Source organism: Canis aureus, chromosome 3 (assembly GCF_053574225.1).
Source record: "Canis aureus isolate CA01 chromosome 3, VMU_Caureus_v.1.0, whole genome shotgun sequence".
Classification (NCBI taxonomy): Eukaryota; Metazoa; Chordata; class Mammalia; order Carnivora; family Canidae; genus Canis; species Canis aureus.
In genome coordinates, this window is record NC_135613.1 from 81,130,297 (window position 1) to 81,158,267 (window position 27,971).

A 27,971-nucleotide genomic window follows, 5' to 3' on the forward strand; every position below is an offset into this window, starting at 1 on the left:
GAGGTGGCGAGGGAGGTCGGTATCCTTCTTCCTCACCCCCTTTTCTTTACTTTTACATTGTGCTAACAAGAACATTTACATTAAGTTTGACTCTGCCAGGAACCTCTCCAATTGATCTGCTCTCTGCCTGGTGGAGGGAGCAGGGCTGCCGGGTGCTGGCGGGAGCGGAGGGGGAGGCCCGAGCCCCTAATTAGGCCCTCTGACGGCTTCCCTTCCTCCCCGCGCCCAGGGTGCTCCTGCGTCTCCGAATGATGATTAATGACATATTTACTGTGTCCAGGCATGTGCTTTTTCTGGGAAATAAAAATTCTGGTTCAAGTTGTTTGTTCCACCTAATTAGAGAAAAGGGAGATGTGTTCATTAGCGGCGGCCGCAGCAGCTGGCTGCCCCCGGGGGAGGCTGAGCGTGTCACCCGGGGCCCCAGCTCCCAGGGATCAGACCCCAGGCGCGTCCCCAAGGAGAGGCCGGTGGGCAGGGACGCCGCCTAGGATGTGGGATGTTCCTGGGAGGGACCGGGAGGCGGGCCCACAGGCAGGTGCACTGCTGGGCCCCGGGCGGCCTGTGGCCTGTCTGCGCAGCGGCCGGCTTGGCCTCCGTCTTCTTCTCAGCCTCGGTTTTCTTCTTTCCTCCATCCCTCCTCATCCTCTCTCCTCTTCTCCCTGGTCTTTCCTTCACTCCCGTCTCACAATCTCCCAGTGTCCCCGCCTCTCCTTTGGACACTGTGGCCTTGAAGGGACAGGCCAGGTGGAACATTCCATCATTCGCTGGTTCTCGTCACAGCCCGCCTCCCCTCCTCTCCCAGCTCCTTCTCTGGGCTTCCCTCCCCTGAACTTGGCTCTGGGGACCCGCCTTGGGCCCCGGCCTCCCTGCTCCTGCTCCGGAAACCTTCATTAGCATGCAAATCAGCTCGGGGAGGGTACTGCGGTGTTCCCGGCAGCCACTCCGTCTGTGGGGCCACCACCTCCAGCACTTGGGGCCGCCCGTGCGCTGCCGATCCCGGGATCCCGGTCCGAGTCGCCCAGCCCGGCTCACGTGACCCCAGGGCAGCTCCTGCGGCCCTCCCGGGGCCCAGCCCAGCTGTGCGCACGGAAACGGAGCAGCGGGCAGGTGCACGGGAGTGAGTGTCAGAGCAGAGGCTTCGTGGGTGGGCTTCCACCCTCTGCCTGTGAGTGTGTGTGTGTGTGTGCATGTGTGTGTCCCAGGGCCTCCATCCACTAGCAGCCCTAAGGAGCTTTCCAGAAGATCCCAGCGGCTGTGTGAGGCGTCTCCAAACCCCTGCCACCGGGCAGCTTCCTGTGTCCCCGGCCCACTGAGCCATCCCTGAGGGCGGGCACTGGGCATTCAGTTGGCAGTGGCCTGGAGGCAGGGCTGGGGGGACAGAGTGTCCCCGGAACGTGGTTGTCCAGTGTGGGCAGGAGTGGCCGCTCGGCTCTTCCCAGAGCCCGCAGGGCCTCGGCTGGGCAGTGGAGAGGCAGGCTTCACCCCAAGAGGCAGGAGGCCCGGTGATGCCTGCGTGGGACCCACAGGTGAAGGGGTGGAGCAGGGCGTGCTGTGTGGAGGTTGGAGGGGGTGCAGTGGGGGGGTGCCCCCACCCCAGTGTTAAATCTGAGAAGCTCATTGATATGCAAATAGCCAGGCAAGCCCTCAAGTGAGGCCTGATTGCCTGGCAACAAGGCCTCCCTCTTCTCCCTCCCTTCCTCACCTCCCCCACCTGCTGTGTCCTTTTTTTTTTTTTTTTTTAATCTTCTCTCTGCTTCCCCTTTTTATAGCTGCCTGGGGTATCTGTTAGGACCTGCTGTCACGTGGCTTGAATGGGGGCTGTAAGGGAAAGTGGAGAAGCCCAATGCCATTTGCCTCCACATCCTCGGGACCCCAGAATTGTGCTCTGGGTGAGGATGGGTGCCCTTCATAAAGAAAGCCAGGATGGGTAGGGGCTGCCATGCTGGGTAGAGACCTAGGCCCTAAGATAAACAGATGAGATGGGGTGGGTGCTGGGGTGACTCATGGGGAGAGAAGACCCAGTGGAAGGGCCTCGTGAAGGGAGCTGGACTCCAGGGAGGGCCTCTAGGGGGTGTTGCTCCAGAGTTCCCCCTAGCATATGGGCCCTAATGAGGCTCCTGGTCCCGGTGGGGTGTGGGCGGGTGGCCCCTGGACTAGCAGGTTCCTGAAGCTGGAAGGAGCAGAGAGGTAGGGTGGAGAGTCAGGGGCTTGGGGGTAGATACACACAGGACTGGGCGGGGTGGGGGGGCAGTCCTGAGACTCAGCAACCTTCCTACCCGGCCCCGCCCTCATCTGGGTCAAGGCCTCATCCTGCCACCGGGCAGCTGTCGGGGAAGTAGCAGGTGGCGTGATGCTGGCTCCCCCGAGATTTCTCTCTGGGTGGGGCCCATCCCTCCCCGCTCTTCCCTCACCTGCCTGCCTCCCCCGCTTTGTGTATCTGCTGGCTTTCCAGGTGAATGTCATGTGATCTCCAGGCAGGTGCGGGGGCCCAGGGAAGGTGGCCTGAGGCTGGGCGTTCAGGAAGAGAGGACTTGGAGAGAGGCCTTGGTGCCAGCTTCCTGTACTCCCACAGCCAGACACCCGCCGGGGTCCCAGGCACTCGCCCATCACCCCCTGCCCCGAAGGCTCCGGTGGCAGCGTGTTTAAGGAGAGGTGCCACAGCCTGCTGGGGGGCAGGCCAGAGGGGCTTCTTTTTTCTGATTTTCCTCCCAGGGCAAGGGGCCTGGTCATCCTCCATCCTGCCGGCTCCCCCATCCCCTGCTGGCCACATGCTGGAAGCCCGGGCTGCTGGATGACCTCTGGCGAGGGGCCCTGGGATGGGTGAGGCAGGGCTCCCAGAGGAGGGACTAATGTTCCCGACTGGTGCTCGGACTTTCTGCCAGGTGCTTTCGGTGCATGGCTTCTTTTCACTCTCATGTGACCCAGACGGGTGTCGGTGCCTAACAGCCCCTTGCTTCGCAGCTGGGGAAACTGAGGCAGAGAGATTTAGTTGCCTCAATACGTGACGGAGCCCTACAGTGACGCTGACATTCCCATCTAGGGAAGGGGAGAGCAAGGTGCCCCCGGGGGGCCCGTGAGGATCAAGTGAGGGCTGGGCAGAGATCCTGCCAGCCAGGCACTCTTCTCGTTCAAGCCTTACAGCCATCCTTCGAGGCAGGTGCTATTCTTGCTCCCACTGTACAGATGGGGACGCTGAGGCACCACAAGGCTAGGCAGCTTGCTTGCTCACCATCACAGAGCTGGGAGGGGGTGGAGCCTGGATTCGAAGTGAGGCTGCCCAGCTCCCTGGGGCCGGGGACTTAACCGGCACCGTGTGACAAATACTGAGTGCTTCGGACCTCCGTGCCCCTCAGGGCTGCCCTGGCCCATCTTTCCTGCGGACACTGGGTGCTGCTTGACTGTGTGCACTTGTGTGCTCTGTCAACTTGTCTCTCTTTCTGTCTCCGTGTGTCAGAGGCTCACGGTCCCCGGCCCCTCCTCCTGCAAAGCTGGTCTGGGGCTGCTCTGCCTTCGGGACGGGACATCGGAAAAGCCTGTGTTCATTAATAATGGTCCTTGCAGTCCCCGATTAGGAGTGGCGAGGCTGAGCTCTGACGGCCCCTAGAGGGGGTTTCACCGAGCACTGCTGGATCATGCACCCTTCCCTGTGTGCTCCACGTCCTAATTTTATAGCTGGTCAGAGCTGGCAGGTGCCTGTTATGAACAGAACTGGGTCCCCCAGAATTCATATGGTGAAGCCTCGACTCCCAGTGTGACTATATATGGATATAGGCCCTATTAAGGGCCTATTAAGGAGATAGGTAAGGTTAAATGGGTCATGAGGGTGGGGCCCTAATCCAATAGGACTGATGTCCTTCTAAGTAGAGGCAAGGATGTCAGAGATCTGTCTCTCTTTGCACACACAGAGGAAAGGCCATGTGTGGACACAGAGAGAAGGTGCCATCTGCCAGGAGAGGTTTCACCAGGAACCGGCCCTGTGGGCACTCTGATCTTGGATTTCAGCTTCCAGAACTGGGGGAAATAGATGTCTGTGGTTTAAGCCACTGGTCTGTAGTATTTTCTTATGGCAGCGCAAGCTTACTAATACAGAATGTCTCAACCCCTCTGTTTTACAGAAGAGGAAACGGAGGCTCAAAGAATGACTCTCCTGAGGTTCAGAGGGCAGGCTCTGGAACCTCGGCCTGTCGCTGCCCAGGGTTGTCACACTGGTCATAGGCCTGCAGGAGGGTGAGCCGGGCTGGGTGGGGCAGAGGATGAGCATGGCTGCCCTGCTCTGGTCTGTTGGCTGCAGCACCATTCCAGGCTCTCGGAGGGGCCTTCTCCACATGGATGAAGGCAACGTGCTGGACAAAGTGACCTCTGGGCAGGCTCAGCAGGGGGACTCTGACCTTTGTCTTCACTAGATTGGGGAGTGTTCCTCAGCAGGACACAAACTTTGGCAGGGGCCCGGCTGGCCCAACTTCTGGGAGGGACTGGATAGACGCCCAGTTAGGAAGGAACACCCTTTGCCTTCCTTTTCATCCTTGTCTGAATGATACTCCCTGTGCCATATTTTTGTACTTCATAATACAACAGGGTGGCTCCAGCCCAGGATGTGAGTGAGGTTATTTATTTCTCAATGGGCAGCTTTCCCCTTGGTGGACTTGTGCCGGAGGGAAGGCATCAAGCTTCGTCCTGGGTTCTGGCATCAGGCTCTGGGTGGGGGTCGAGAGGCGGGTGGGGCCTTGATCAGCAGCCCTGGGGCTGACTCCTTGGTGGGGCTGTCAGCTTTGGACAGGAAGGACACTCCCTCAGAGAAGCATCAGTCCTGCCTCATATCCTCCACTGGTGATGAAAGCCTTGCTTATCTTTTCAAGACCCAGGAAGACAGGACGCCTGGGTGGCTCATTGGAGCAGTTAAGCGTCTGCCTTTGGCTCAGGGCCTGATCCTGGGATCCGGGATCAAGTTCCTCATCGAGTTCACATTGGGCTCCCTATGGGGAGCCTGCTGCTTCTCCCTCTGCCTGTGTCTCTGCTTCTCTCTCTCTCTCTCTGCGTCTCTCATGAATAAATAAATAAATAAATCTAAAAAAAAAAAAAAAAAAGACCCAGGAAGAGGAGCTGGTAGTGGGGTGGGAGCAGGTCATGCATCTCTCCACTTTCTGAAGTCACGGAGAGCCACAGGGAGAGAAGAGCTGGGGTCCTGGAGGTCTGGACCTCCAGTTTCAGAGCCTGGGTGTGCTAGTTGGCCCTGGGGCCGCACACAACCTCTCAGCAGCTGCCCATCTGTCTGAAGCTGTGCTGAGAGGAACAGAGGAAGGAGCACAGCCCTGGGCACTGCGGGGCTGTCATTCGGGCCACTCACCAACTGAGAAGGGCAGTCACTTCTCTTTCAGGCCTCGGTTTTCTATCTGTAGATGAAGGGAATTGGACCGGCTGTCCTCCACCGTCCTGCTCATCTTTAAAGGCTCTGTGGTATATAAACGCTGTCTGGGACTCTATTTACAATTTCCTTGAATGAAGTTTGGTGGGGGCTGCTTTAAAATACACCTGGGATTTTATTTTTATTCAGATAGGGTGAGGCCAGCAGGTGATGAGATGACTTCCATGAAGAAGGTTGTTTGTTACAGTTCCCAAGAGGAGGGGGCTCTCTGGTCCACATAGGGCCCCAGAGGTATGCTTCAGAGCTGTCAGGAGGCAGAAAGAGCAAGGGGAAAACATGGAGCAAGCCTTTATTGTGGTTTGGGGGAAAGAATGGACAAAGCAGGGTGAGCAGCTAAAGGTTTTAGGATTGGGTAGTTTGAATAATTTCCACAAGCTCTAGGCTGTAGGGCTGATCTCCAGTTATCCAGTATCTGGCCCTGAGCATTTACGGTAAGAGGATAGCACCTGGGACTGCTAGCTTGATAAAAGGAGGCGGTGAGGGTCTGGATGCAGGATTGTTTGCATATCAAAGGCATGTTCACAGCACGCTGTTTGCTGTCTCTAGAAATTAGCTAAGCCTGGGAGTGGCAGTCCCTCACAGGCAAGGCTTTGAGATGTCAAAGCATCATAAAATATAGAAAAATAAAAACCTAACTAATACAGGGGTCAGTTCAGGGCATTTCTGGCTCATGGTACCTTGTGTGAATTACAGAAAGGCACCCTTGCAGGCGGGTACAGCAGGGTGCCAGCATGGTAAGGGATTATGGGATATTCCCTGAGTCAGGCATCTTGGACTGGGAAGAACTAAACTGCCTTACCTGGTAGCCCTCAAAAGTTGGCCAAGATTTAGCAAATAAAAATACAGGACATTCAGTTAAATTTGAATTTCAGATATACAGTGAATAATTTTCTAGTGTAAGTATGACACATAATTATGCCCCATGCAATATTTGAGATGTACTGAAATTCAAATTTAACTGGTTGTCCTGTATTTTTATCAGGCAACCCTAGGCCCCGGCCACTTCTGTCCCTGAGTCTCCTCCTCCCACCTATCTCTCTATTCTTAGGGTCTTTTTTTTTTTTTTTTTTAAGATTTAATTATTTATTTGTCAGAGAGCAAAAGCGCACAACAGGGGGAGCTGCAGAGGGAGAGAGACAAGCAGGCTCCCCGCTGATGGGGGACTCAGTCCCAGGACCCCGGGATCTTGGCCTGAGCTGAAGCCAGACGCATAACGACTGAGCCACCCAGGCGCCCCTATCCGCAGGGTCTTGACCAAGCCCAGCAATTACCCCAGGAAGAGAGGAAGACAGTTTACACAGTCCGCAAGACAGAAAAGGTCAGGTAAATAGAAACATAGGTCGAGAGGGAAAAAGTGGCATGGAGCGAGCGAGGAAAAGAGACACAGGGAGGTAACGCAGAGAGAGAGAAGCACACTGAGAGCAGGAGGGGCAGAGGAGGGGAAAGCTGGCCCGCCCCCGGCCCCGCCCCCGGCCCCGCCCCTCCGCCTGAGCCCCCGCCCCCCTCCGCGCGGGCCCCGCCCCTCCGCCTAAGGCCCCGCCCTTCTCAGCGCGCGGCCCCGCCCCTCCCCACAGGCCCCGCCCCTCTCCCCCCGCGGGCACCTCCCCCCGCAGGCCCCGCCCCTCCCCGCAGGCCCCGCCCCTCCCCGCAGGCCACGCCCTCCCCTCTCCCCGCAGGCCCCGCCCCTCCCCGCGCGGCCCCCCCCACCCCTGCCCCAGGCCTCACCTTGGAGTAGGTGGCCCCATTGATGACCTCTCCCTTCCGCAACCAGATGATGGAGGCCGCGGGCTTGGCGTTGTCTGCGTGGCAGGTGAGGTTGAGGGGGTCCCCCGCACGCAGGCTGATCACAGGCCCCCCCAGGATGACCGGGTCATCAGGTGGCACTGCAGGGGGGAGACGAGTAGAGAGGTCAGACTCAGGGCGCTGCTTCCCTCCGGCAGGGCTGGCAGGCTGGGCTGGGTGGATTTTATGGAGCTGATGACAAACAATAATTATCGTACTTTAATAAAATGTATAATCCCCTTGTATTATAACAATAATAGCAACAGCAGCAATAATCCCTGACATATGCACTGCATGTTTATTTGCAGCCGATGTTCATGCCATCATCTCATCTGACGCTCGCGCCGAGCCTGAGTGGGGACAGGGCAGGCATCATTAGCTCTGATTCACTGATCGGGAAGCAGAGCTCCGCTGCCAGATAATATCTCTACTTTCTTTCCTTTTAACTTCTCTCTTTTTTTAACAAAGCACAGTCACATCTGTGGTCTGATTTAATCCTTACAACAGTCTTGCAAGGTAAACGTTGTTATTATCCCAATAACACAGATCCGGAAATTGAGGCTCAGCAGGATTAAATGACTTGCTCAAGGTCGCTGGGAATGGGCGCCAGAGCCAAGGCCTCTGACACCTGCAGCTCCCGGCCAGCCCCTGCCCCTGCACGGCAGGTGACGGGACAGGTGACCCGGCAAGGCTGAGGCAGTGTTTCAGAGGGCCCTGCCACCCTGGCACCTCCTTAGCACTTGATTCTTCCAGAGGGACTCCAACTGACTCATCCCAGAGTTGGGATGCATCTCTGCTGTCCACTTGTCCCACTGCGTTTCATAGCAGGGTGGCCGGAGGTGGGGGGTGCTGCCCCAGTCCCTGGCGGACACTCCATAAAAATCTGCCAAGTCCATTGGAGTCATCCCTTTGATCCCCTTGACGACCCCGGGATATAGTGAGCACTTACGATGATAGAGGACCATTACTTGAAGGAGGGACCAGAGAAGTTTAATGACTGGCCTAAGCTCACCGAGCCTCTTCTGATGTTGGTGCTTAGGGTCACTTGGAGGGCCTCAGGTCTCTGCGGCTCCCTGGACAAACCGCAGAAGGGGACAGGCTCCCTGGAGGCCACCTGAGAAGTTCCTGGTCTTCTCCCACTCCACTCCACTCCGAGGGAGGGGCTGGCTCAGTCAGTTCTGGGGGCTCTGGGAGGGCTGAGCTGCATGTTTGCTCAGCAGATAGATGAAGCGGAAATTGGGTGACGGTGGGTTGGGGTCCTAGCACAAAAGGCCTTCTTTGCCCAGTTGCCAGAGAAAGCGCATGCTCCCGTCCGGGCCCTGTGCAAGAATCTGCCCTGTGGGATCCGGGAAGACAGGTGTAGCAGCTGCAGACCGCAGTGCCAGGCCAGGCCTGTCCCAGCAGGCCATGCCTTCCCGCCTCTGCCCACAACCTGCCTGGCACCCCCTCTTCTCAGGGCCTCCCCTCCTCTGCCAATCTCCTAGTGTGCCCGGGAAACTCCAGGAGGCCCTGGGGCCAGGTAAACACCTGAGCAGCACCCTTCCAGGTGCCCATTCCTTCCTTCCTGGCCCAGAGGGGGCCCGGTTTAGAACTACAGCCCAGTGAGTGCCAAGCCCCAAGTTTCTCTTTTCTGAGGAAAAACAAACCCTCAGCGCTTCCGAGATGCCATCAGCAGCCCCAGAAGGCCCCCGGGGGTCCTGGCCCGGAGAGGCAGTTGGCCTCATCCGACCCTGCCCTGTCTCCCCGGGGGGCTCTGGGCTCAGGCAGATGTTGGTTGTGGGCTGGACGGTGGGGGACAACCCCCCCAGCCCCCGCCCACCCCCAACTCCCTCATTAGTGCCAGAGGCCTCCTTGGTGCTGCTGTGGCCAGAGAGCACGAGGGAGGCTAATGAGGGCTTTCCACACGCGGGGTGGGGGGGGTGTGTGTGACAGTTGCTGATGAGGGGAATTTTCTCTCTCTGCAATGCTGGGCCCCTTCCAGCAGGGAGGGCCGGGGCTGGGGCTCCTGCCCCCTTTCTTCTGGGCTGGCAGCTCTCTCTCCCGGAGGTGTCCAGGATGGAGGCACTCCGGCTGGGCTTGAGAGAGCCAGAGAAGTTGGATAGAACCATTTGGCGCTCCAGGAGCAGAAGAAACACTTGGCCATCCTTGTCTCTGGGACTCCCCAGCGAGGGGCCAGGGGATGTGGCAGGTGCCCTAAGTCAGAAGGTGAATCGGGGAAGGCCATCCCACCTCCTGGTTTTGTTGCACCAGACGCAAACTATGAAAGGACAGCAGGAGATCTGGAAAGTTCCTTCTGGCACCGATTATTTCTTGGGTCTGAGGCAGTGGTTCTCAACCTGCCTGCATTGTACAATACTCTGGGGGGGATTTTAGAAATCCTGTTGGCAGGCCACACCCTGACCCACTCAATTCCAGTCTCTGGAGGTGGACCCCAAGCCTCAGGAGGATTCCAGCGCGTGACCGGGTTTGAGAACCAGCTATCCCTGGGCCTTAGCTCAGGCGCGTAGCCCCCTGTGATCACGGTGCAGAGCCTGAGGAGGTCTTTCTAAAAACCAAATACGGTGAGGGGCCAGGCTTCCTTCTTGCTGTTCTAGTCCTGTGTTTTGGAATATTGGATTAGAGGGAGCGCAGAGGAGGGGAGAGGGGAGTGGGACGCTGCTTCACGAGTACCGGGCACGCACACACGCTCACACACACAAACATCCATCCTCAGAATGGGTCCTGATTATATCTTCCTAAATAAGTGGTTATCATGCGGTTATTCATGTAGCTATGCATTATTGATTGGCCTTCGCCTCGCTGCACACCAGATGGGGTAGGAGGGGGTGCGGATGGGGCCGGGGTGTGCGGGGTGGGAGCGGGTGAGGAGGGGGGATGTTTGGGGGCCATGAGGCTGAATAGAAATCACAGTAGCTCTTGGCAGCTGTAGCGCGGATGGAAGGGGGCGACTCATTACCTCTCCATTCAGACCGGGCCCAGGGCTGGGGCTGCTGGGTGTGGGGTGGGGGAAGGCGCGAGCAGCCCGAGCCTGGAGATGCATTATTCATACATCGCCCTCCCAGGATTGGTTATTATCCTGAACCACTATAGAGTTTGGTCTCCTAATTTTTAATCACAGGGAAGGTGGAAGCGTTAGCCTTTTGTGATTAATCCGGAGATAAAAATAGTTGACTGTTTTGGTGTTTGTGCTGGTTGTCAGTCAAGAAGAAACGCATTAACCGTTGGGTGGCTGAGGCCTGCGAAGCCCCCGGGAGAGCCGCGCCCTAGAGCTGGATATCCGGCCCGGGGGGGCCTTAGAGGGGGGCTGGCTCCAGGGCACTGCCAATTCCAGCCCCACACCTGTAGGGGTGCTTGGTCCTCGCAGTTTGCTCGCCTGTCATCCAGGGTTCCGGCAGGCAGCTGGGGGGCTCCCCTCTTGCAGACTGGGCCACACACACGGGGGTGCCACGGGGGGCACCTGCCTCTCCCTGCCTTGGAGGGGGCCCTTGAGGACTTTTCTCTGAGCTCTGCTCCCGGGGGCGACTTGAGTGGCGAGGTGTGCTAGGGAGACACTGTCAAGTTCCGCATCAACAGAGAAGGAAACTGAGGCCAGAGAGCGCAAGTGCTGCCCAACATTATGGGGGAGGGAGGGCAACGAAGGATGGGGATGGGCTCGGGACTCACGTTCCACGTACTAAGATTCTTCGAACTCTCTTAGGAAATAGGAGATTCTGTGGCGAAAAGCTGCTGAGGCGCCACCCGGCCCCAGATGTCTGTGAGAAGGGGTCCTGTGATGAGGAGGCCTTGAGCTTCTGGGGTGACCGGCTGGCTGGACCGTGGCCGGACGCAGGGCAAAGTGGAGCGGGTTCAGAGGGTTTCTGCCCTTTTCTGGAATTGCTCACTGCCTCTGCCCAGTGGCTTTACGGTGTCACACTGGTTTGACTCATTGGTCTTGGTCCGCCCGGTTGGCCAACCTTGCCAGAGCAGGCTGGGAAAAGTTCCCGGGTGCCAGGCCGAGGGCGGCACCTCGAGAGCGTCCTCCAAAATCCATCTGGTCCCCTGAGTGGGCCCCCCCGGGCTTCCAGGCCTCCTCGGGGGCTCTGTTAGCCCAGACGGCTGGTTTCCACGGATGGCCGATGGGGTGCATCAGCCCACAAAGGCCTGCAGTGGGGACACGGAGGGTCAGGCCGCCTGGTGGCCCCTGGGGGAGAGCGGGAGGCCAGCCAGGCCACCTTCCTGCCCCCAACGGCACGGAGAACGCCCCCCACAGACACTAAGGCCTTCGGAGGGGACTTCTGGGTCTCATCACCTCACACAGCGCATCCTCCACAAGCGCTCTATTAAAAACATGAATCCAGGGGATCCCTGGGTGGCCCAGCGGTTTAGCACCTGCCTTCGGCCTAGGGCGTGATCCCGGGGTCCCCAGATTGAGTCCCACATCGGGCTCCCTGCATGGAGCCTGCCTGTGTCTCTGCCTCTCTCTCTGTGTATCTCTCATGAATAAATAAATAAAATCTTAAAAAAAAAACAAAAAACAGAAAACATGAATCCAGTTGTGTGCCCACTGGGTTTCAAACCTGCCAGGAGCTCTTCCTAGAACATAGTTGGGAGCCCTCTCTGCTGCCTACAAGCCCCTGTACCTCCAGCCCTGGCCTCACCCACCCCCTCACACACCGAACCCCACCCTCCTCACAAGCCATGCTCAGCCCCAACCCAGGCCTTGCCCTGCTTCTTCTCTGTCTGGACTCTCTAGTCCATCTCCTTGTCCCTCTGGCTTCTTCCTGTCATCGAGGGTGCAGCCCGGCCTGGCCACCCTGTGGAACAGCCCCCCTCAGTGACTCCCTGCTAGCTCCCCACACTTTATTTTCTTTATCTCCCAGTTCGCTTGTTGTTTGTCTCCCCTTATTACAAAGGAGGCTTCCTGACAACAAAGAAAGACCTTGTCCGTCTTGGTCACTGCAGTATTTCCGTGTCTGGATCAGTGCCTGGCGTAGAGTAGGAGCTCAAGAATTTGTTGAGTAAATAAACGGGAGATTGCGGGGTGGGAGGTCTGTCTGGGGGTCAGCACTGTGTGTGTGTGTGTGTGTGTGTGTGTGTGTGTGTGTGTGTGTGGTGGGGGTGTTGGGGGGTGGCCAAGAGGAGGATCCTGCTAGCCCTCCCTGGGACAGCGGTGCAGAAACTCTGTGGTGTGGCTCCGGGGGGCTGGCTGCTGCCTGCCATTTCTGGAGAGGGGAGCCTGGGCTGGGAGGGCGTGGGGGTGGGAGCAGGGGCAGCTCTCAGCCAGTTTTTGAGGTAGCACCGTTCCTTCTGGTGGAGGAAGGAGCCCGGCCCAGTTTGTCTGGATCATAGGCTGGGGAGAAGGCTGCAGGCTACGCATGGTGACAGGTCAGAGATACTCGGCTGACAGCAGGAGGAGGGGTGCTGCTGCTGGAACTGCTCTTCTTTGTTTTTAGGCATCGGTGTTCAGCCCCAGGCCCTGGGGACCTGGATGGGGTGCAGAGTGGGCTTAGCTCATACCAGGAACATCAACACTGACCCCATAGAGGGAGGACCCCTGGGGCCTCTAGGCTGGTCTTTAGCCAGCACATCCCTGTCTCTAGCTTCAGGCCTGCAGGCCAGCCAGCATCCAGCATTCCCTCCTTCCCTCCCTTCTTCCTGCAGGCCTTCATCCTTCCCTTCCTTTCACTCGGCCTCTTCTGAGTCACAACCCCAGCATACTGCGGTTGAGTGATAGCAAACGTGACCTGCCCTCTTGGGGCCGACGGGGAGGTCTTTATCACTTAGGGCACGTGCCCAGGGTGGATCTGCAGCATCCACATCCCCTGGGAGCTTGTTTGGGAATGCAGACACTTGGGACCACCTGAATCAGAATCGGCATAGAAAAAATTTAGGTACATCAGGGTCTGAGGAGCCCTGCTCTAGGGGGCTCCTAGGAGAATCACAAACTGATGAGTGCTTTGAAGGAAAAGCTCACTGGACAATGAGAGCGCATAGGGGGCCTTTGTCCCCCCACCCCCACTCCCTCCATGACTGCCTGGGACTGAAGTGGGAGGGTGGACACTGCTCCCTGGAAACTGGGCTTGACCTCAGAGCCCAGTCAACATGTTCCACAGCAGTTTCCTTTGCCCAGGGCATTTCTTGAACTTGGGATGCTGCAGTTCTCGGTCCCCTCTGACCCAGCCTTCAAGACGCCACTGAGGGGTCACCTGGTCCCTGAGGAATCTTCTGCTTGAGCCTTGTGACTTTCGTCTACGAGGCTGAAGCATCCTGGGCAGCCTTTTGTCTGAGTAGCTAACCTAGTCTATGGAAGGGATCTGCAGATCACTTGTCCTCCCCTAGACAGCAGCCCCATCCATCCTGGACCCCATCACCTGGCACAGCACCTGCCTCACACGGGATCCCCCAGATATGTTTGCCGAGCTGCACCTGGCTTGAGTCCACTACCCTCAAGCTGTGTGATGGCGGGCAAGGTACCTAATCTGACAACCCTCGTCCTCTTGGGTTAGTGGGGTAATAAAGATACCTGCAGGATGATCACGAGGATTACTTAATGATATGAAGAATGCAGAGAGACAGAGTTTTGTAAAGGCTTATGCAAATGTTGGTTATTGTGTCCAAGTTTTAAGAATAATATTTAGTTGGGGAGTTCTGTGAAAGACACTGTGCCAAGGGCCCTCTTGTTTTATCCTCACTATCCTTGAAGACAGCTACTATTGGGATCTTCATATTGTAGAGCAGGGAACAGGCTCAGAGAGGGCAAACCACTTGGCTGAGGTAACACAGCAGGTAAATTCTGCAGTGGTACTGTTGGAATTTAGATCCTGGTTTGTTTGACCCCATAACAGTATCCACTGGAGTCAGAGCAGCCCACAGACCTGCCCGTGAAGCTGCAGTAACCCTTCAGAGCCCTTTCCACCAACCCTCCTGCCCTCATTATGGTCCTGTAGCCCCATGTTGATGCCGGATGAGCTCTGTCTCTGCCTGTGGGCTCCCCTTCCCAACCCAGTTTCAAAGGGCCCCAGAAGCATGGGCCCAGCTTGCAGTCGGTGCTCGAGAGAAGTCCCTTATAGGGGTGGATGAATGATTTCTGCTGTTTGCTCACTGCTTACTTCTGTCATTGTGCCCTGTTGTCAGGTTCTGGGCCCCGGGCAGCCTCAGCCTCCCCTGTCCTCACCCACGTGGACGTGCCACCTCATGGCCAAAGCTCAGAAGAACCGCAGAATGTCCACACAGGACTGCGGAGGCGGGGGGAGGGGGGGCACGGGGTTTTTGCAGGAACTGCTTCTCAGAGCTGGTTCAACTTTCATTCAGAAAATCTGCATTGAGCGCCCACTAGGTGCCGCGCAGTGTGAGGCCCTGGGATACAGAGCTCCTCCCTGGTGGAGAGAAGACCACACACGAATGAATACGTGATATAATGTTGGGTTGATGGAATATGATGCTGGCAAGTACTAAGCAGAGAAACAGAGCGGGTGGGGACTAGCGAGATCCTCAGTCGGCCTCCAGAAATCTCTTCTGCTTTCTCCTGTCCTTCCTGGATGTTACTTTGTCTTTTTTCCAGCCCTAACTGTTGGTCTTGCCAACAAGGGTTTGCTCTTGCCCTGCCCATGCTTTTCTAAACTGTTTATGGAGAAGCAGATCGCTTTCCTGAGGATGCAACTGACCTCTGTGTGTGGATAAATCCTCAAATGCTTGGTCCCCATTTTGGGGAAGGGCACCACCACTTAATTAGAGAAGCCAGAAATCTGCAGGTCTTTCTGGATTCTACTGTCCTTCATCGCGCATTGCTAACCGTCCTGGTGAATTCTCTGAGACAGCTTTCACACCCGTTTCTCCCTTTCCATTCCTGGCCTTCTTCCTGGCTCAGGCCCTCAGCATTTCTTGCTTGGATTAGAACTTTCAGCCCTTCTCCCCCATGCTCCAGCCACATGGTCCCGGAGTGACCTTTACAAACGTCTGGTCACCCATCCATTTGCCTATCCATTACTTGCCATTTGCTGAATAGTGTTCCTTTGTTTAAAATAATTCGAAGATCCCCCCCCCCCCCCACTGCCATCTGGACAACGTCTGAACTTCTTGGCTCCTGCCAACCTCTCCAGGCTCATTTTTCACTCCTTTTTAGCTCAAATTCCTCTAGTGGATAAGAATGACCCGCAATTCTGGGAATAAGCCGCTCTTCCCCAATTGTCCCTCTCCCTTTGTTTGGTTAACTTGAAGGGCGAGCAGCTTGGGTTCAAATCCTGGGCTTGTGGTCCTGGGAGAGTTGTTTAGCCTCTCTGGGCCTCAGTTTCCTCATCTGTAACATAGGGAATTTAATAAAACCAGATTCGCTGTGTAGTTGCCAGGACCAAGTGAGATGCAGTGCAGGAGAGCACTGTGTAAATGGCCCAGCGTTGTATGGATGTGGTACGTTATTGGTTCTCCAAGCAGACAGGGCTCATTCCCTTGGAAAGATCATGGGCAAAGTGCCTGGGGCTTAGAAGTCTGGTGTCAGGCATGGGGTGAAGACGCTGCTGCCCCCTGCCCCTGCCCAGGGTAATCCCACGCTGCTCTTCCTGGCTTGGCTTCTCCTCCCTCCTGTCCCCCCACATTCTGTGCCACTACTGCGAGTTGGCTACAAAGGCATGTATGAGCCCAGCCGACCCCAGGTGGGGCAGAGATGAGCCATCTCAGCTCAGCTTGGCCAAGCTGCTGACTCACTAAATCCGGAAATTTGGGGTGCTTTGTTACACAGCGGAAGTAACTGATATACCCAGTAGTTACCTACTGTTTGACTTGTTCCTGCAAGATTGTCCAAATCAGACCTCGTCTCTCCAGCTCCTTCTCTCATGCTCTAGTTGGACTGGTCCATTCACCTCTCTGCAAGGACAGCCTGCCCTGTTAGAACTATATGCTTTTGCTTGTGAAGTTCCCTCTGCTAGAAATGTCCTTATTCTGAATCTTAACTGGCTGGAATCCCAACCTCTTTCCAATCAGTTCAAAGGCTACCTTTGGCTTGTTAACACTTGGTCATTCTTTAAGCCTCAGGTTCTTGCCACCTCCTCTAGGAAGCCCCCTCTGGCTTAGCACCCCCCCCCCCCATCTCACACTGCCCTAAGGCCATATGCCACCTCCATGAGCCATGGCTGTTGGCTGCCCCAATAGCTGTGAGGTCCTTGAGGCCAGTCCTGGTTAGGTTCTTTTTTTCCATCCTTGTGTTTAGTGTCCAGCCCATAGTTAGAGCTCGGTCACTATTTGTTGACTGGTGCCTTGCCTGACCTGGCTGAGTTAGAAGCAAATTTCCCCCTCTTCACTAGTCTGCATTACATCTATCTGTGGACCTGTTTCAGGTTCTCTACCCCTCCAGAGCAGGACTCCTGATGCCTTGTGCATTTTCCCCACCACCTAGCACGTTACCTTGGACAATAAGAAGACAATAAAAAATAACGAGTAATAGCTAATGCTGGTTGACAGAGGGCTTACAGTCCTTCCAGAACTTACAATACTTCTAGAGTCCTTCTGGTACAGCCTCACAACAACCTTGCATAAGGTAGATACAGTCAATATGCATATTTTAGAAAAGTGGAAACTGAGGCACCAGCTCATCTCTGAAGTCTCCTGACTCCAGTGACCTGTAAAGGCTCAGGACACTGGGGAGCCTCTCCTTTGGAGCTCCTGACCCACAGGGGTAAGAAGGGAGGCAGGGTGCTGGGCTTGGCTCCTGGCTCCCAGTTCTTGGCTGCATCATTGGGGGCAAATTGCTTAATTCTCTTTGCAAGATACTATCTCTGTCATAGATATTATAGTATCTACTTCACTGGGCCATTGTGCTGATTCAGTGAGTTAATACAAGCACTTTGTTTCGTTATTTTTTTTTTAAAGAAGTTCTTTTTTTAAAAAAATATTTTATTTGTGTATTTGTGAGAAACACAGAGAAAGAGGCAGAGACACAGGGAGAGGGAGAAGCAGGCTCCATGCAGGGAACCCGATGTGGGACTCGATCCCAGGACCCCGGGATCACGCCCTGAGCTGAAGGCAGAGGTTCAACTGCTGAGCCACCCAGGGATCCCAAGCACTTTGTTTCAAAGCGTGGTGCTGTGGTAAGAACACAGGAGGTGCTAGCTCTCGATACCATTGTCTGTTCACTAAGTAACTGCGTGGAGACAGAGAGCAGCCTACTGCACGGGAAACAGCTTGTTTGAACCCCTTGTTCTATACTCGTTCTGTGCCCCGGCCTCAGCCTCCCTAGATGTCACAGTCAGCACCTTGCCTCCCCACGAAACCACAGCCATGAGGAGGATGTTGGAGACAGATGGGCTGGGCAGGGGATCCTGTAGGGAGGAGGGGGCTACTGGAGTGGGGTGAGGGCAGTGAAGACAGGTGCCGGCAGGGGCCAAGTCAAACCACGTCACGTGTTTCCCCCTTCAAATTAGGAAGGGTGAGCCTTCTGTTTATTTCCAATTAAACCCGGTAAGAAGGTCTGAGCCATCTCATCAGTGAGGAGACGGATGTTTCATTAATACTGAGCAGAAAAATAAGTCCCAGGATGTATGCAGAGTGGAGGGAGGGTAGACTGGGGGGCAGGGAGAGGACAGCAGGCGGCAGGCTCCCTGCAAACAGAGACGTGTGCGTGCGTGTGTGCATGCGCGTGTCTGTCCACAGGAGTGCCTGGCACTGGGTGATGGTGGATGATGGGTGACCGGCGAGTGGACAACCAGTGAGGCAGGCTTGGGGTAGCCCTTCTGGTGGCCAGAGGGAGAAGCCACCAGGGAAAGGGTGTCCCGTGAGAGCAGCAGCAAAAGGAACCGTGTGCAGCGCGTGGGACCGCTGGGCACAGGCAGGGCGGGAGGGGAAGGCCAGCCTCGGGCGCGGGTATCCTCCGTGGGCCACCTGGCATGCGGGCTGTCCCCCAAGGAAGGGCCCTGCTCTTTCCCCAGCTCCGTTCCTGTGTGGATGGGTGGCCCCGGGGCAACATGAGAGCCCTTCTCGGTGTGTCTGCGGGAAACATGGGCACGTGGCTGCCTCGCGGTGTCTGGCAAAGCTCTCCGGCTAGTTCTGACCTTGACTTGATTTTGGGGTTCATCTGTTCACCATGGCTGGGTCAGGGGGACAAACCTATCATGGTGACATGGGCTGTGCCATTTACATATTTGATGGGGAAACTGGGGCCCAGTGGCCAACCCACTTGGGACCAGTTACACAACTGACCAGTGGGGAAACCAGGAATCCCGCGGAGGCCCCTGCGAGTCCAGCGGCCCACTCCTAACCTCAGTGCTGTGTGGCTGCTGATGAACGAGAACCTTCTGTGTGCTTTTCGTTGCTTTTGCAGCCTCAAGGCAGCCATCCTGACCCAGCAGAAGGCTGGTGGGCCTCAGGAGTGTCCAAGTTGGTCCCATAAATAGAAAGCAGCCCTGATACGGTTGGTCTTGCTACGGCTCCCATCTGGCAAATCGACCCCCTCAAGGAGCTGTATGCCTTTTGCTAAGGACAGAAAGGAAGACAGGAGGAAGCCTTCCCTCCCAGCACCTGGAGCCTCAGAACAGAGGGACGCGGGAGACAGGGTCACCTCATTAAGGGACTTACAAACTCAACATAAGAAATTCCAATAATTGGGACGCCTGGGTGGCTCAGTGGTTCAGCATCTGCCTTCGACTCAGGGCGTGTCCCCGGGGTCCTGGGATCGAGTCCTGCATCAGGGTCCCCCATGGGGAGCCTGCTTCTCCCTCTGCCTGTGTCTCTGCCTCTCTCTGTGTCTCTCATGAATAAATAAAATCTTAAACAAAAAAAGAAATTCCAATAATTGGCTTTTAAAATGAGAGATTCGGAGCACCACTTTTGCATTATGACAGCGTGCATGTGTTCCTTGTCGCCCTTGGTAGGAGCAGCTAGAGGAAGGCCGGGGGAGGAGACGAGAAGTGACAGGGACCGAGAAGTCCGGTGGTGGTGGTGGGGGGGATGCAAATAGGGAAAGACAGGCAAAAAGCGAAAGAGACAGGGCCAAGATGTGCAAGCCACCTGCTTGGGGAAGAGATAAATGCAAGGGGAGAAAATACGCGGGCCTTGCTACAGAGAGCCGTGAAGCCAGGGGCAGCGTGCCAAGTAAGGAGAAAAGCGAAGTGCTTTCTCTAGGCCTCTTGCCACAAAAATTCATTTCAGGGAATCCCAGAAAACCACTAAATGTACCTTTCAACTTTATGCAAATTTACCAAATCCACTCTTTGCCAGAATCCTAAGAGGGAAAAGTCAAAGTCTTTTTCTGATCTGAGCTTGTTTTTGAAAAGGCACCAGCCTCTAAATCTGAGAAAGGGCAACGCTTTTAGAATTCATTATAAAAGAGCGTTTTAATGCTCATCTATAGTTTAGCCTCATAGATATTTTTGAAATCTCCTATCTTTCTCATTTTTTTTTTCCGCCGAGACCACATTTCTCCTCAGAAGTTGGTGAACGTCGCATTTCATTTTCTGTAGAGAGGGTCCATTTTATGGGTGAGTGTTCACAATCTTTCAGGATGCTGCCGTGGAACACGTAAAAAGTGTTGCCCCTGCAAATCCAGGGCATCGCTGGGAGAAATGCAGGTATGTGCAGCCTATGGAGGGCTCGGGTGGGGTCGCTGCAGGTTGGGGTCTTGCAAGCCCACCCTGAGATAGAGATCTGAGGGAGCTTAGTGCCTCTCTATACCACCGTCTGATGGGGGTGAAGAGGCAAGTTTGGCCAGAGGGGCCATCCGAACGGCGATGGTGGCACCGTGGTCTCAGCAGATCCTACAGGGCTGTGGCTCTGGACGGCCCTTAGGGTCATGCTATTCTAGGACATGGGGCTGGCCTTATACTCTGTGGAGGCCAGTCACTGGAAGGGGGCTTCCTCCCTGTCGCCCCAGGTAATCCCTAGAGAGGGACTCAGCAGAGCCGGCCGTCTCTGACACTCTGACAACTAGGGAATGGGTCCTCCTGTTCTGAAGGGGGAAGAGGAATCTGGGGGGGAGGGGTACATCATGGCATCTGCTGCAAGGATGGTACTCACAGGAGGCGGGGGGCATGGACCCTTCTGCAAGTGTCACCTTTTTCCCATCAATGTTGAGATGGGGGTAGGGGTGGTTTGGGCACCCAGGTGGTCTGTATCAGAAAGCAGCCCCTCAGGAGAAGAGCTTTGGTAGCTGGCAAGGAGGACATGAGGACCTCTACTACATGCTCTGGTTCACCAGGGCAGGGGGCGTCTTCCCATCTGACTGGTCATCCCCACGGCCAGTGTTTGCTAGTGGTCAGGGCCACCCAAGCCCTGCATCTCCAGCCCCAGGGGAGCAGTGTGAGTGGGATAAAGAAAGAGCACAGTCTTTGCTCTCAGACAGAGCTGGGAACTGGGTTACGGGGTGACCTTGAACAAGTTTCCAAGCCTGCGTGAGCTCCGGTTTCCTCATTTGTAAGGTGGAGCTGTATTATTCTGCTATGAGAAAGAAGAAATCCTGGCATTTTTGACAGGATGAAACTTGGGTGAAATGAGAGGGTATTATGCCAGAGTGAAATAAGTCAGAGAAAGACAAATCCCATGATATCACTTATATGTAGAATCTAAAAAAAGCCAAACTCAGGGGTGCCTGGGTAGCTCAGTCAGTTAAACGTCTACCTTCAACTCAGGTCTTGATCCCGGGGTCCTGATATCAGGTCCCACACTGGGCTCCCTGCTAAGCGGGGAGTCTGCTTCTCCCTCTCCCTCTGCCCCTCATGCTCTCTCTCTCGCTCTCTCTAATAAGTAAATAAAATCATAAATAAATAAATAAATAAATAAATAAATAAATAAATAAGCCAAACTCAGAGACAGTAGAGTGATTGTCATCAGGGACTGGAGGTGGGGGAAATGGGGAGATATGCATCAAAGGGACACACTTCCAGTTATCAACAGGTTGAGGATCTCACAGACAGGGTGGAGATTATAACCAATAATCCCGTATTATATATTTGAATGGCGCTAAAGGAGAAGATCTTATGTATTCTCGCCACAGAAAGGAAAACGGTCATTACGGGATCAGTTGGAGGTGTCAGCTAATGCAGTGGTAATAATCGTTTCCTAATATACTAAATGCACCAAATCAATACATTGTACACATTAAACACACACAACGTTCTGTCAATTACAGCTCAATAAAGCTGGGGAGGGAAAGCTCAAGTCAGAGGCTAATGTGCGATCCAGAAGAAACAACACAGAGAGAGCCCCGGTGTCTCCTGCTGGCAGCGGCCTTGAGTGGCCTTATGAGATCTGCCGAAGGCCATGCGGGGCATGCAAGTTGTGACAGGGTGCAAAACTCGGGGGGTGGGGGGACTGGAATGGAGAAGGATGCTCCTCAGACTTTCCTGATGTTCTTACTAACATCCCACTTAAGAGCAGAAGTGGTTACAAACCTCCAGGATGCCGGCCACCGGGCCGGGTTCTGTCCCCAGAGTTAACTCGCTGTGTGGTTACACTCACATCCCTAGAAGGTGGTGGTGGTGGTGGTGGGGGCTGCTCTCCCTTCCTGGGGTGCCTGTCCCTCCCCTTCTGACTCGTGGACACCTGTGAGACCTTCAGATTTTGCAGAAGTGCCTCCTCTGGACTCCACTGGACTGTGGCTGAACGTCTGCGGGACAGGGACCAGTCTTGCGTCTGCGTGTCCTGCTGTCCTGCACGATGCCCCAGCCAGGGCTGTGAGGCGGAGCCTCCCCTCCAGTCCTGCTGCATGGGATTTGGGGGTGGCTGGGTGGAGGAGCCGCGCTGGGGGTGACTTCCTGAGGGGCGCAGCCCTGTCCTAATTCCCTTCTCTCTCCTGAGAGCTTGCGCAGAGCTGCTGCTCAACAGATGAGCGCTGAATAAATGAGAGGAGAGTAAGAGAGATGCCTACGTGAGGGGGGTTACAGGCAGGAAAAACTATGGGGATGCTTTGAGGGGGGACAGATCTAGAAAACACTACTAAACACCATGGTGTATCGAGTATTTATTATGTTCCAGAAGGTCCCGAGGGTCCTACCGGCCCTTCACATTGATCTCATGGGCCAGTTTGGGGAGATACTGTGATTTGGGGCTTGTAAGAACTTGGCTTGTTTGGAGATGTTAGAGGCATTTGAATCACTGAATTTGGGACCCATGACAGCCGGGGTCCCAGGGCTTTGCCGAGACCTTGGACAAGTCTCTTACCCTGTGTGTTCCCCACTGTCCACCTCCCATCACTCCTTTTTCTCTAGGCTGGCGACGCTTGGATCCTTACTCACCTCCCTTCTTTTTGCTGTCACTCTTCCCAGGCTCCCCCTCTCCTGTGATGAGCAACCGACTCGCGGGGCAAAGTGCTTGTAAAAAGAGATGGGGTTGCAAGTGCGGCGAGTGTCCTGGAGCAGCCCGAGTCAGAATACCTGGGTTTCAGCTCGGTCTGCCTCACCGCCACGTGCAGTAGTCTGGAGGGGCAAGGGCTGCATGGATGGTCCGGGTGCAAGCAGGCCGCTCAGGAACAGCCCATCGGCTGCTCCGAGGCTGGAGCGGGTAAGGTCCTCACTGCTCGTCGGGGGTGAAATGTGTTGGATGAGCCAGTCGGCGCCCGCGATGGGCATTACTGTTCGTGGCCAGAGGCGTGGATCATCCAAACCCCGTATGTGATTGAAAATACCTTTTGCGTTTGACTTTGGAGTGCATCGTGGGCCAGTGTGTGCTGGGGGACAAGGGGAGGGGCAGCTGTACTTTTCGAGCATGTTTATTTTAGACCCCGTTAGGGCTCATTTGCATTTACTGGACGTGATCCCTGGGAGAAGTTGGCAGGCCTTACTCCGCATGGAATGTTCCTCAGCCTGCGCTCGTTGGAGAGGCAGGCTGCTGGGCCCCGGAGGACTGACGGGCGGCCTCGGTGGGCATGCCATCGGGCCAGGGATGCTGGGCTGTGTTTGCAGTCAGACCCGGGGCTGCTCTCTGTGTGGCCTGGGGTCATCGAATTAGTTCTCTGAGCCCGTGTCTTTATCACGAAGCAGAGATGTCATACCACTTCCTCTGAATGGCCGGTGGGCTGATTCTGTGACACGGAATTCTATGCGCCCTTTCTTCTCTCTCCCCTGACCTCATCCCCCAGAGAGTGGCTCTGCCCTCTCCATCCCCCGTCAGGTGGCAGTTTGCGGGTTTTATTTTTATTTTTTTAAGACTTTATTTATTTATTCATGAGAGACACACACACACACACAGAGACAGAGAGACAGAGAGAGGCAGAGACACAGGCAGAGGGAGAAGCAGGCTCCATGCAGGGAGCCCGACGTGGAACTTGATCTTGGTTCCCCAGGATCATGCCCTGGGCCAAAGGCGGCGTTAAACTGCTGAGCCACCCGGGCTGCCCAGGTTGCGGGTTTCCAAGAGGCTGGGCAAAGTCAGGAATAGTCCTTGTGGTCAGACGGGAAGACCTCTGGAGTCAGAGGTGGGGCAGGGATGGTCACTTGCTTTTTAGGAAGCAGGGGGTACAGAAGGCTGAATAATTCACAGCCCACCTTCCCAGGGAGGGGATTTAGGGAGGAAGAGGGCGTAGGGGATGCCTGGGTGGCTCAGCTGGTTGGGTGTCTGCCTTAGGTCCAGGTCATGATCCCAGGGGTGGTGGGATCGAGCCCGGCATTGTGCTCTCTGCTCCGAGGGGAGCCTGCTTCTCCCTCCCCCTCTGCCTGCTGCTCTGTCTCCTTGTGGTCTCTCTCTCTGTCAAATAAATAAATAAAATATTAAAAAAAAAACATAGGAGGAGGGTGTGGTCTGTCACAGAATGGGGATGAGGCTCTTTAAAAAAAATTCTTTTTTTAGATTTTATTTATTTATTCATGAGAGACACACACACACAGAGGCAGAGACACAGGCAGAGGGAGAAGCAGGCTCCTGCAGGGAGCCCCATGAGGGACTCTATCCCAGGTCCTTGGGATCACTCCCTGAGCTGAAGGCAGATGCTCAACCCCTGAGCCACCCAGGCGCCCCAGGGGATGGGGCTAAGTGTGGGTGAATGAGGGCACTTTGACACTTCTCTCATTTCTCTACGGGAGAAAATAAAGGCCTCTCTTCCTGCAAGGCCGCTGAGGACTAATTCGAGGCCATAGGACTCTGGCTAAAGGCTGCCACGTGGTTTCCTGCTCAGCTCAGCTGTTGGGCTCCTGTGTTGTTTGGCTCTCCAGTCAAGGTCTGCGGCAGGTACGGAGGCCGTATCAGGAGCACCTGCTCACATCCATGCCCCCGGGAGCCAAGGCCCAGGTGTCTCAGGTGGGCCGGGAGGAGGCTGTCAGGGTGCGAGGCCCTCAGAGCTGTTGGATCCCACCCACCTCCCTTACTTGACTGATAAACGAGCCAGCCCAGAGAAGGTGAGTGATGCGCTCCGGGCAAAACAGCAAGTTTGCCTCTGGGTGTGCGGCGGCACAGATTTTTTTTTTTTTTTTTCAGAAAGGATGATTTCAGAATCCAGACTTTTAATTTCTTGTCTTCAATGAGCCAAATGGCCCTCCCTACTTGCTTGCCTGTTTCCACAGGACTTACCAAGTACAAGAACAGCTTACAGATGGATATCCCGTAGCAGAGGCCATGATACATGGAGAGAGGTCATTGGAAGGGGAGGATGGGCTCACGCTGCAGCAGGAGGGACTGAAGTTAGATGTCAGGGAAAACTGGCATTAGAGACACAGCCAGGGGAGAGATCTGGTCTCTTCATCCAAAGTGCCCCCCGCACCCCACCTCCCCAGGTCAGGGATGAGTAGAGTGTGACGTGGAGACATGACCCTGAGGCAGGGAGACAGGCCTGATGGCTTCTCAAAGCCCATCTCAGCTCACGTCCGCTTACACACTTGCTTATTAGTTTCCCTGCAGTTTCTTCCCTGCTCCCAATTAGCCTCTGTCCATCCAGTTCTCCAAGAGGTGTTTCTACTTGGGGGGGGGGGGAAGGGGAGTACAGGGGCAGGAGGCAGGGGAGGGCGAGCCTACGAATTTCCCATCAGGCAACCCGCCTCTGCTCCTAGCCAGGGCTCTTGCTGTTGGAGGGGAAGCAACCACCAGGCAATTTCTACAGCTTCCCATCAAACTTTGATCAATTGGCTCTGAAAGGGCCTTTTCTTTACAAATGGTTTGTGCCTCCGACAGCCGTTAATGGTGGAACATCCAGATGCTGCAGGGGGCTCGGAGGTGGGCGCCTCGTGCCAGGTGGGTGCCGTGAACAGGGCCAGATTTGGTCTTCTCACCTGCTCTGAACCCCCAGCTCCTCTCTACCTTTGTGACGCTCGGGGCGGGGTGGGGGGAGATGTCAAGATGTGGCCCCAGAGCCTTGGCGGGGAGCCAGCGGCCTAGCACTAAGGGAGAGGCCTGCGGGCAGGAGAAGCGGCTGATCTTCCAGGAGGGAAGGACCAGGGAGAGGCGGTGCGGGAACCAAGCTCCACCCGAAGCGGCGCTTTCTGATGCTTCACCAAGTGACCCGAAGGGCGGTGGCCTGTGGGGTACTCTGGGTGGCTGGCAGGGGTGGCCGTTCGCACCCACTGCTGCACAGCATCTCCCCATGGGTTAGGTACCCTGCACCTCGCCGTGACTCGGCGAGGTGGGCAAGGCTGCGGGGACCCCGGGAGCCCTCCTGGACTCCGAAGGGAAGAGCCCCTCAGCGATGAGAGCTGCCCAACGTCACCCATCGGGAGTTTGTGTGATGAGGCTGAGCTCGATAGTTTCCCCCCAGCACCCTGGTGCAGCCATGCACACCGTGCACTCACCCAGCCCCAGCTGGCCCCGCGGAGACAAGCGCCGGGTGTTACTCCCGACCCAGAGCTGGCTTGCTCCTATGGCTCCGCCCTCCAGCCCTGGGTCCTGGGACCTTGTGGGGTTCCCACACCTCTCCTCCAAATCCCGACTGGCTACAAAACGTAAGGGCGTGCCTCCTGCCGCCGGCCCCCCACTCAAACCTGCATCATGGAGATAGATAATAGTTGAATAAAAATTTCTAAAAAATATCCGAATGAATGCAGAAAGATCCATGGTGAGCCAACTATCACGATTTTAAGTAAAGACAGGATTTTGAAGCTGAGATCCATTTAAAATGATTTAAGGTGATCACCTGGTGGAGGGAGGTGATCAAACACGGCAATTTGCTCAAGTGAAAATGAAATAAGCAGAGAGGGCAAGACGATATTATCGATGCCTTTGCTCCCATCGAAGCCGGGAAAGGAGAACGACCAGCTCTGCTGTAAATGAAGTATTGAGGCTGAAAATAATATTGCGTGTTTTAAGAAGCCGACTTTTCAATGTTTCAGTATTTTTTTCAAGCGCTTGAATGTTCTAATGAGAAAATTAACGATTAAAAAAATGACGTAAGATCATGTATATTGGGGCCTGCATTTCTCCTCTGGCCTCAGGCTGCAGGCTGGCTCCGCTGCTGCTGTTACTGGTCCCGCCTCTATGTGGTAATTTGATATTTTATTCAGAAATTAAGGATTTCTTTTGCATTGATGCTGATTTTGGACATTTTTACATTAAAATATTATCTAGATCCCTGAGGTTTTTGATGTCCCCTTAAATTTTGTGCCTCCCCCCAACCTCGGTCCTGCTTCAACTGCTTCTCCAGAGAAGGAAGCTGCCCCGCTTTCCTGTCCCTGGTAGGGACAAAATGTAGGCTGGCCCCTCAGGCTCTTGGCACCCACCTGGGGCACATTCAGGCCTAGAAATGTCCTAGGGGACGTGAGCACTGGAGTGGGAGCAGGCTGCCAAGGGAAGATAAATGGGCTTCAGAGGCCCTACGGATAGAGATGGGCAGCCATTCCCGAGGCCATTCATCAAGTTCTTGGTGCGATGACACACGTTAATCAGGCCAGGGGGCCCCTGGGATGACGGGGTAGGGAGAAGCCAGGTGAGCAGAGGCTCCTGCAGGCTCTGAGCTAGTGCCTAGAAGGGGCAAGGCTCAGCCAGGGTGGCCAGGCTGTGCACTGACCAATTCGGGGGTGGGGGAGTGCTGTACCCTTGGTTGGCCCCCCTTAGCTTCTGTCCTCCAGGCAGGACCCAGCTCTGCTGCTCAGACCCTGGGCTGGGCTGGGGGCTGGGGGCTGGGAGGGGCTGCAGGAAGGCAGAGGGGAATGAAGCAGGTGGAGGGGGACAGCTCAAGGGTGGGCCTGCACGCGGGTTCTTCTCTGCCCTCACAGCGGCTTCCCCCGTCTGCAGAATGGAGCCCGACTTCAAGGCTCTCTGTCACCTGGCGCAGCTTCTCTTGCCCTCTGACCCACCAGAGGTCCTCCCTATGAACCCCTCCTCCTGCCTCCAGGGCCCCTCTGCCTTCCCTGGGTGACCCCAGAATGGTTCATCCTCCAGACCCAAGTTCTGCTTCATCCCCAAAGCCTCCCCTGACTGACCACGGCTCTCCCCATCCCACTTACTCTTGCTGGCCAAGTCTCCTTATGGGATCATCTCGTATGTTTGTAGGTTGCCTCCCCGAGCAGACTCGGTTCTCCGAGGGCCTGCACCACTGCTTCTGTCTGGCCTTTCCTCCTCGGAGCCTGGCAGCAGTGCCTCAGCAATGAGGTGACCCTGTGCGTGCCCTCAGACCTGTGGTTCCCAAAGTTGAGGGGTGGACGGGAGGCAGTCAGGACCACGGGGCAGGAGGGGAGCTCGGAGAGCACACCCGCCCCCCCCAGAGCCCGTGTGGGTGCCCTCTGCTCAGGATACTGGGGTTCTGCTAGTCCTGACCTCTCATCAGCTCAGGCCGGACATGCAGGTGTGCCCTTGACTAGTTCTGCCTCTCACACCCCATTTGCCGTGGCTCCCCCTGCGTAAACACGCACAGATCTCATCGCTCCTCACATCTGTGCTGCTGCTACCCGTC

At 55.7% G+C, this 27,971-nt stretch overlaps 1 protein-coding gene and 1 long non-coding RNA gene across 6 annotated transcripts in view; one reads left to right on the top strand and one right to left on the bottom strand.

Moving 5' to 3' along the window:
- Positions 1-27,971, bottom strand: part of KIRREL3 (kirre like nephrin family adhesion molecule 3) — a 539,444-nt gene that overhangs the window by 35,525 nt on the left and 475,948 nt on the right. For all 5 annotated transcript variants that reach the window (XM_077894140.1, XM_077894139.1, XM_077894137.1 and 2 more), the window contains exon 5: positions 7,148-7,305. In XM_077894140.1, coding sequence (XP_077750266.1) covers positions 7,148-7,305 — 158 coding nt within the window. The remainder of the gene's footprint in view (positions 1-7,147; positions 7,306-27,971) is intronic.
- Positions 24,023-27,971, top strand: part of LOC144311508 (uncharacterized) — a 62,115-nt gene continuing 58,166 nt past the window's right edge. Inside the window, exon 1 of the long non-coding RNA XR_013377104.1 lies at positions 24,023-24,492. This is a non-coding gene — a long non-coding RNA (uncharacterized LOC144311508). The remainder of the gene's footprint in view (positions 24,493-27,971) is intronic.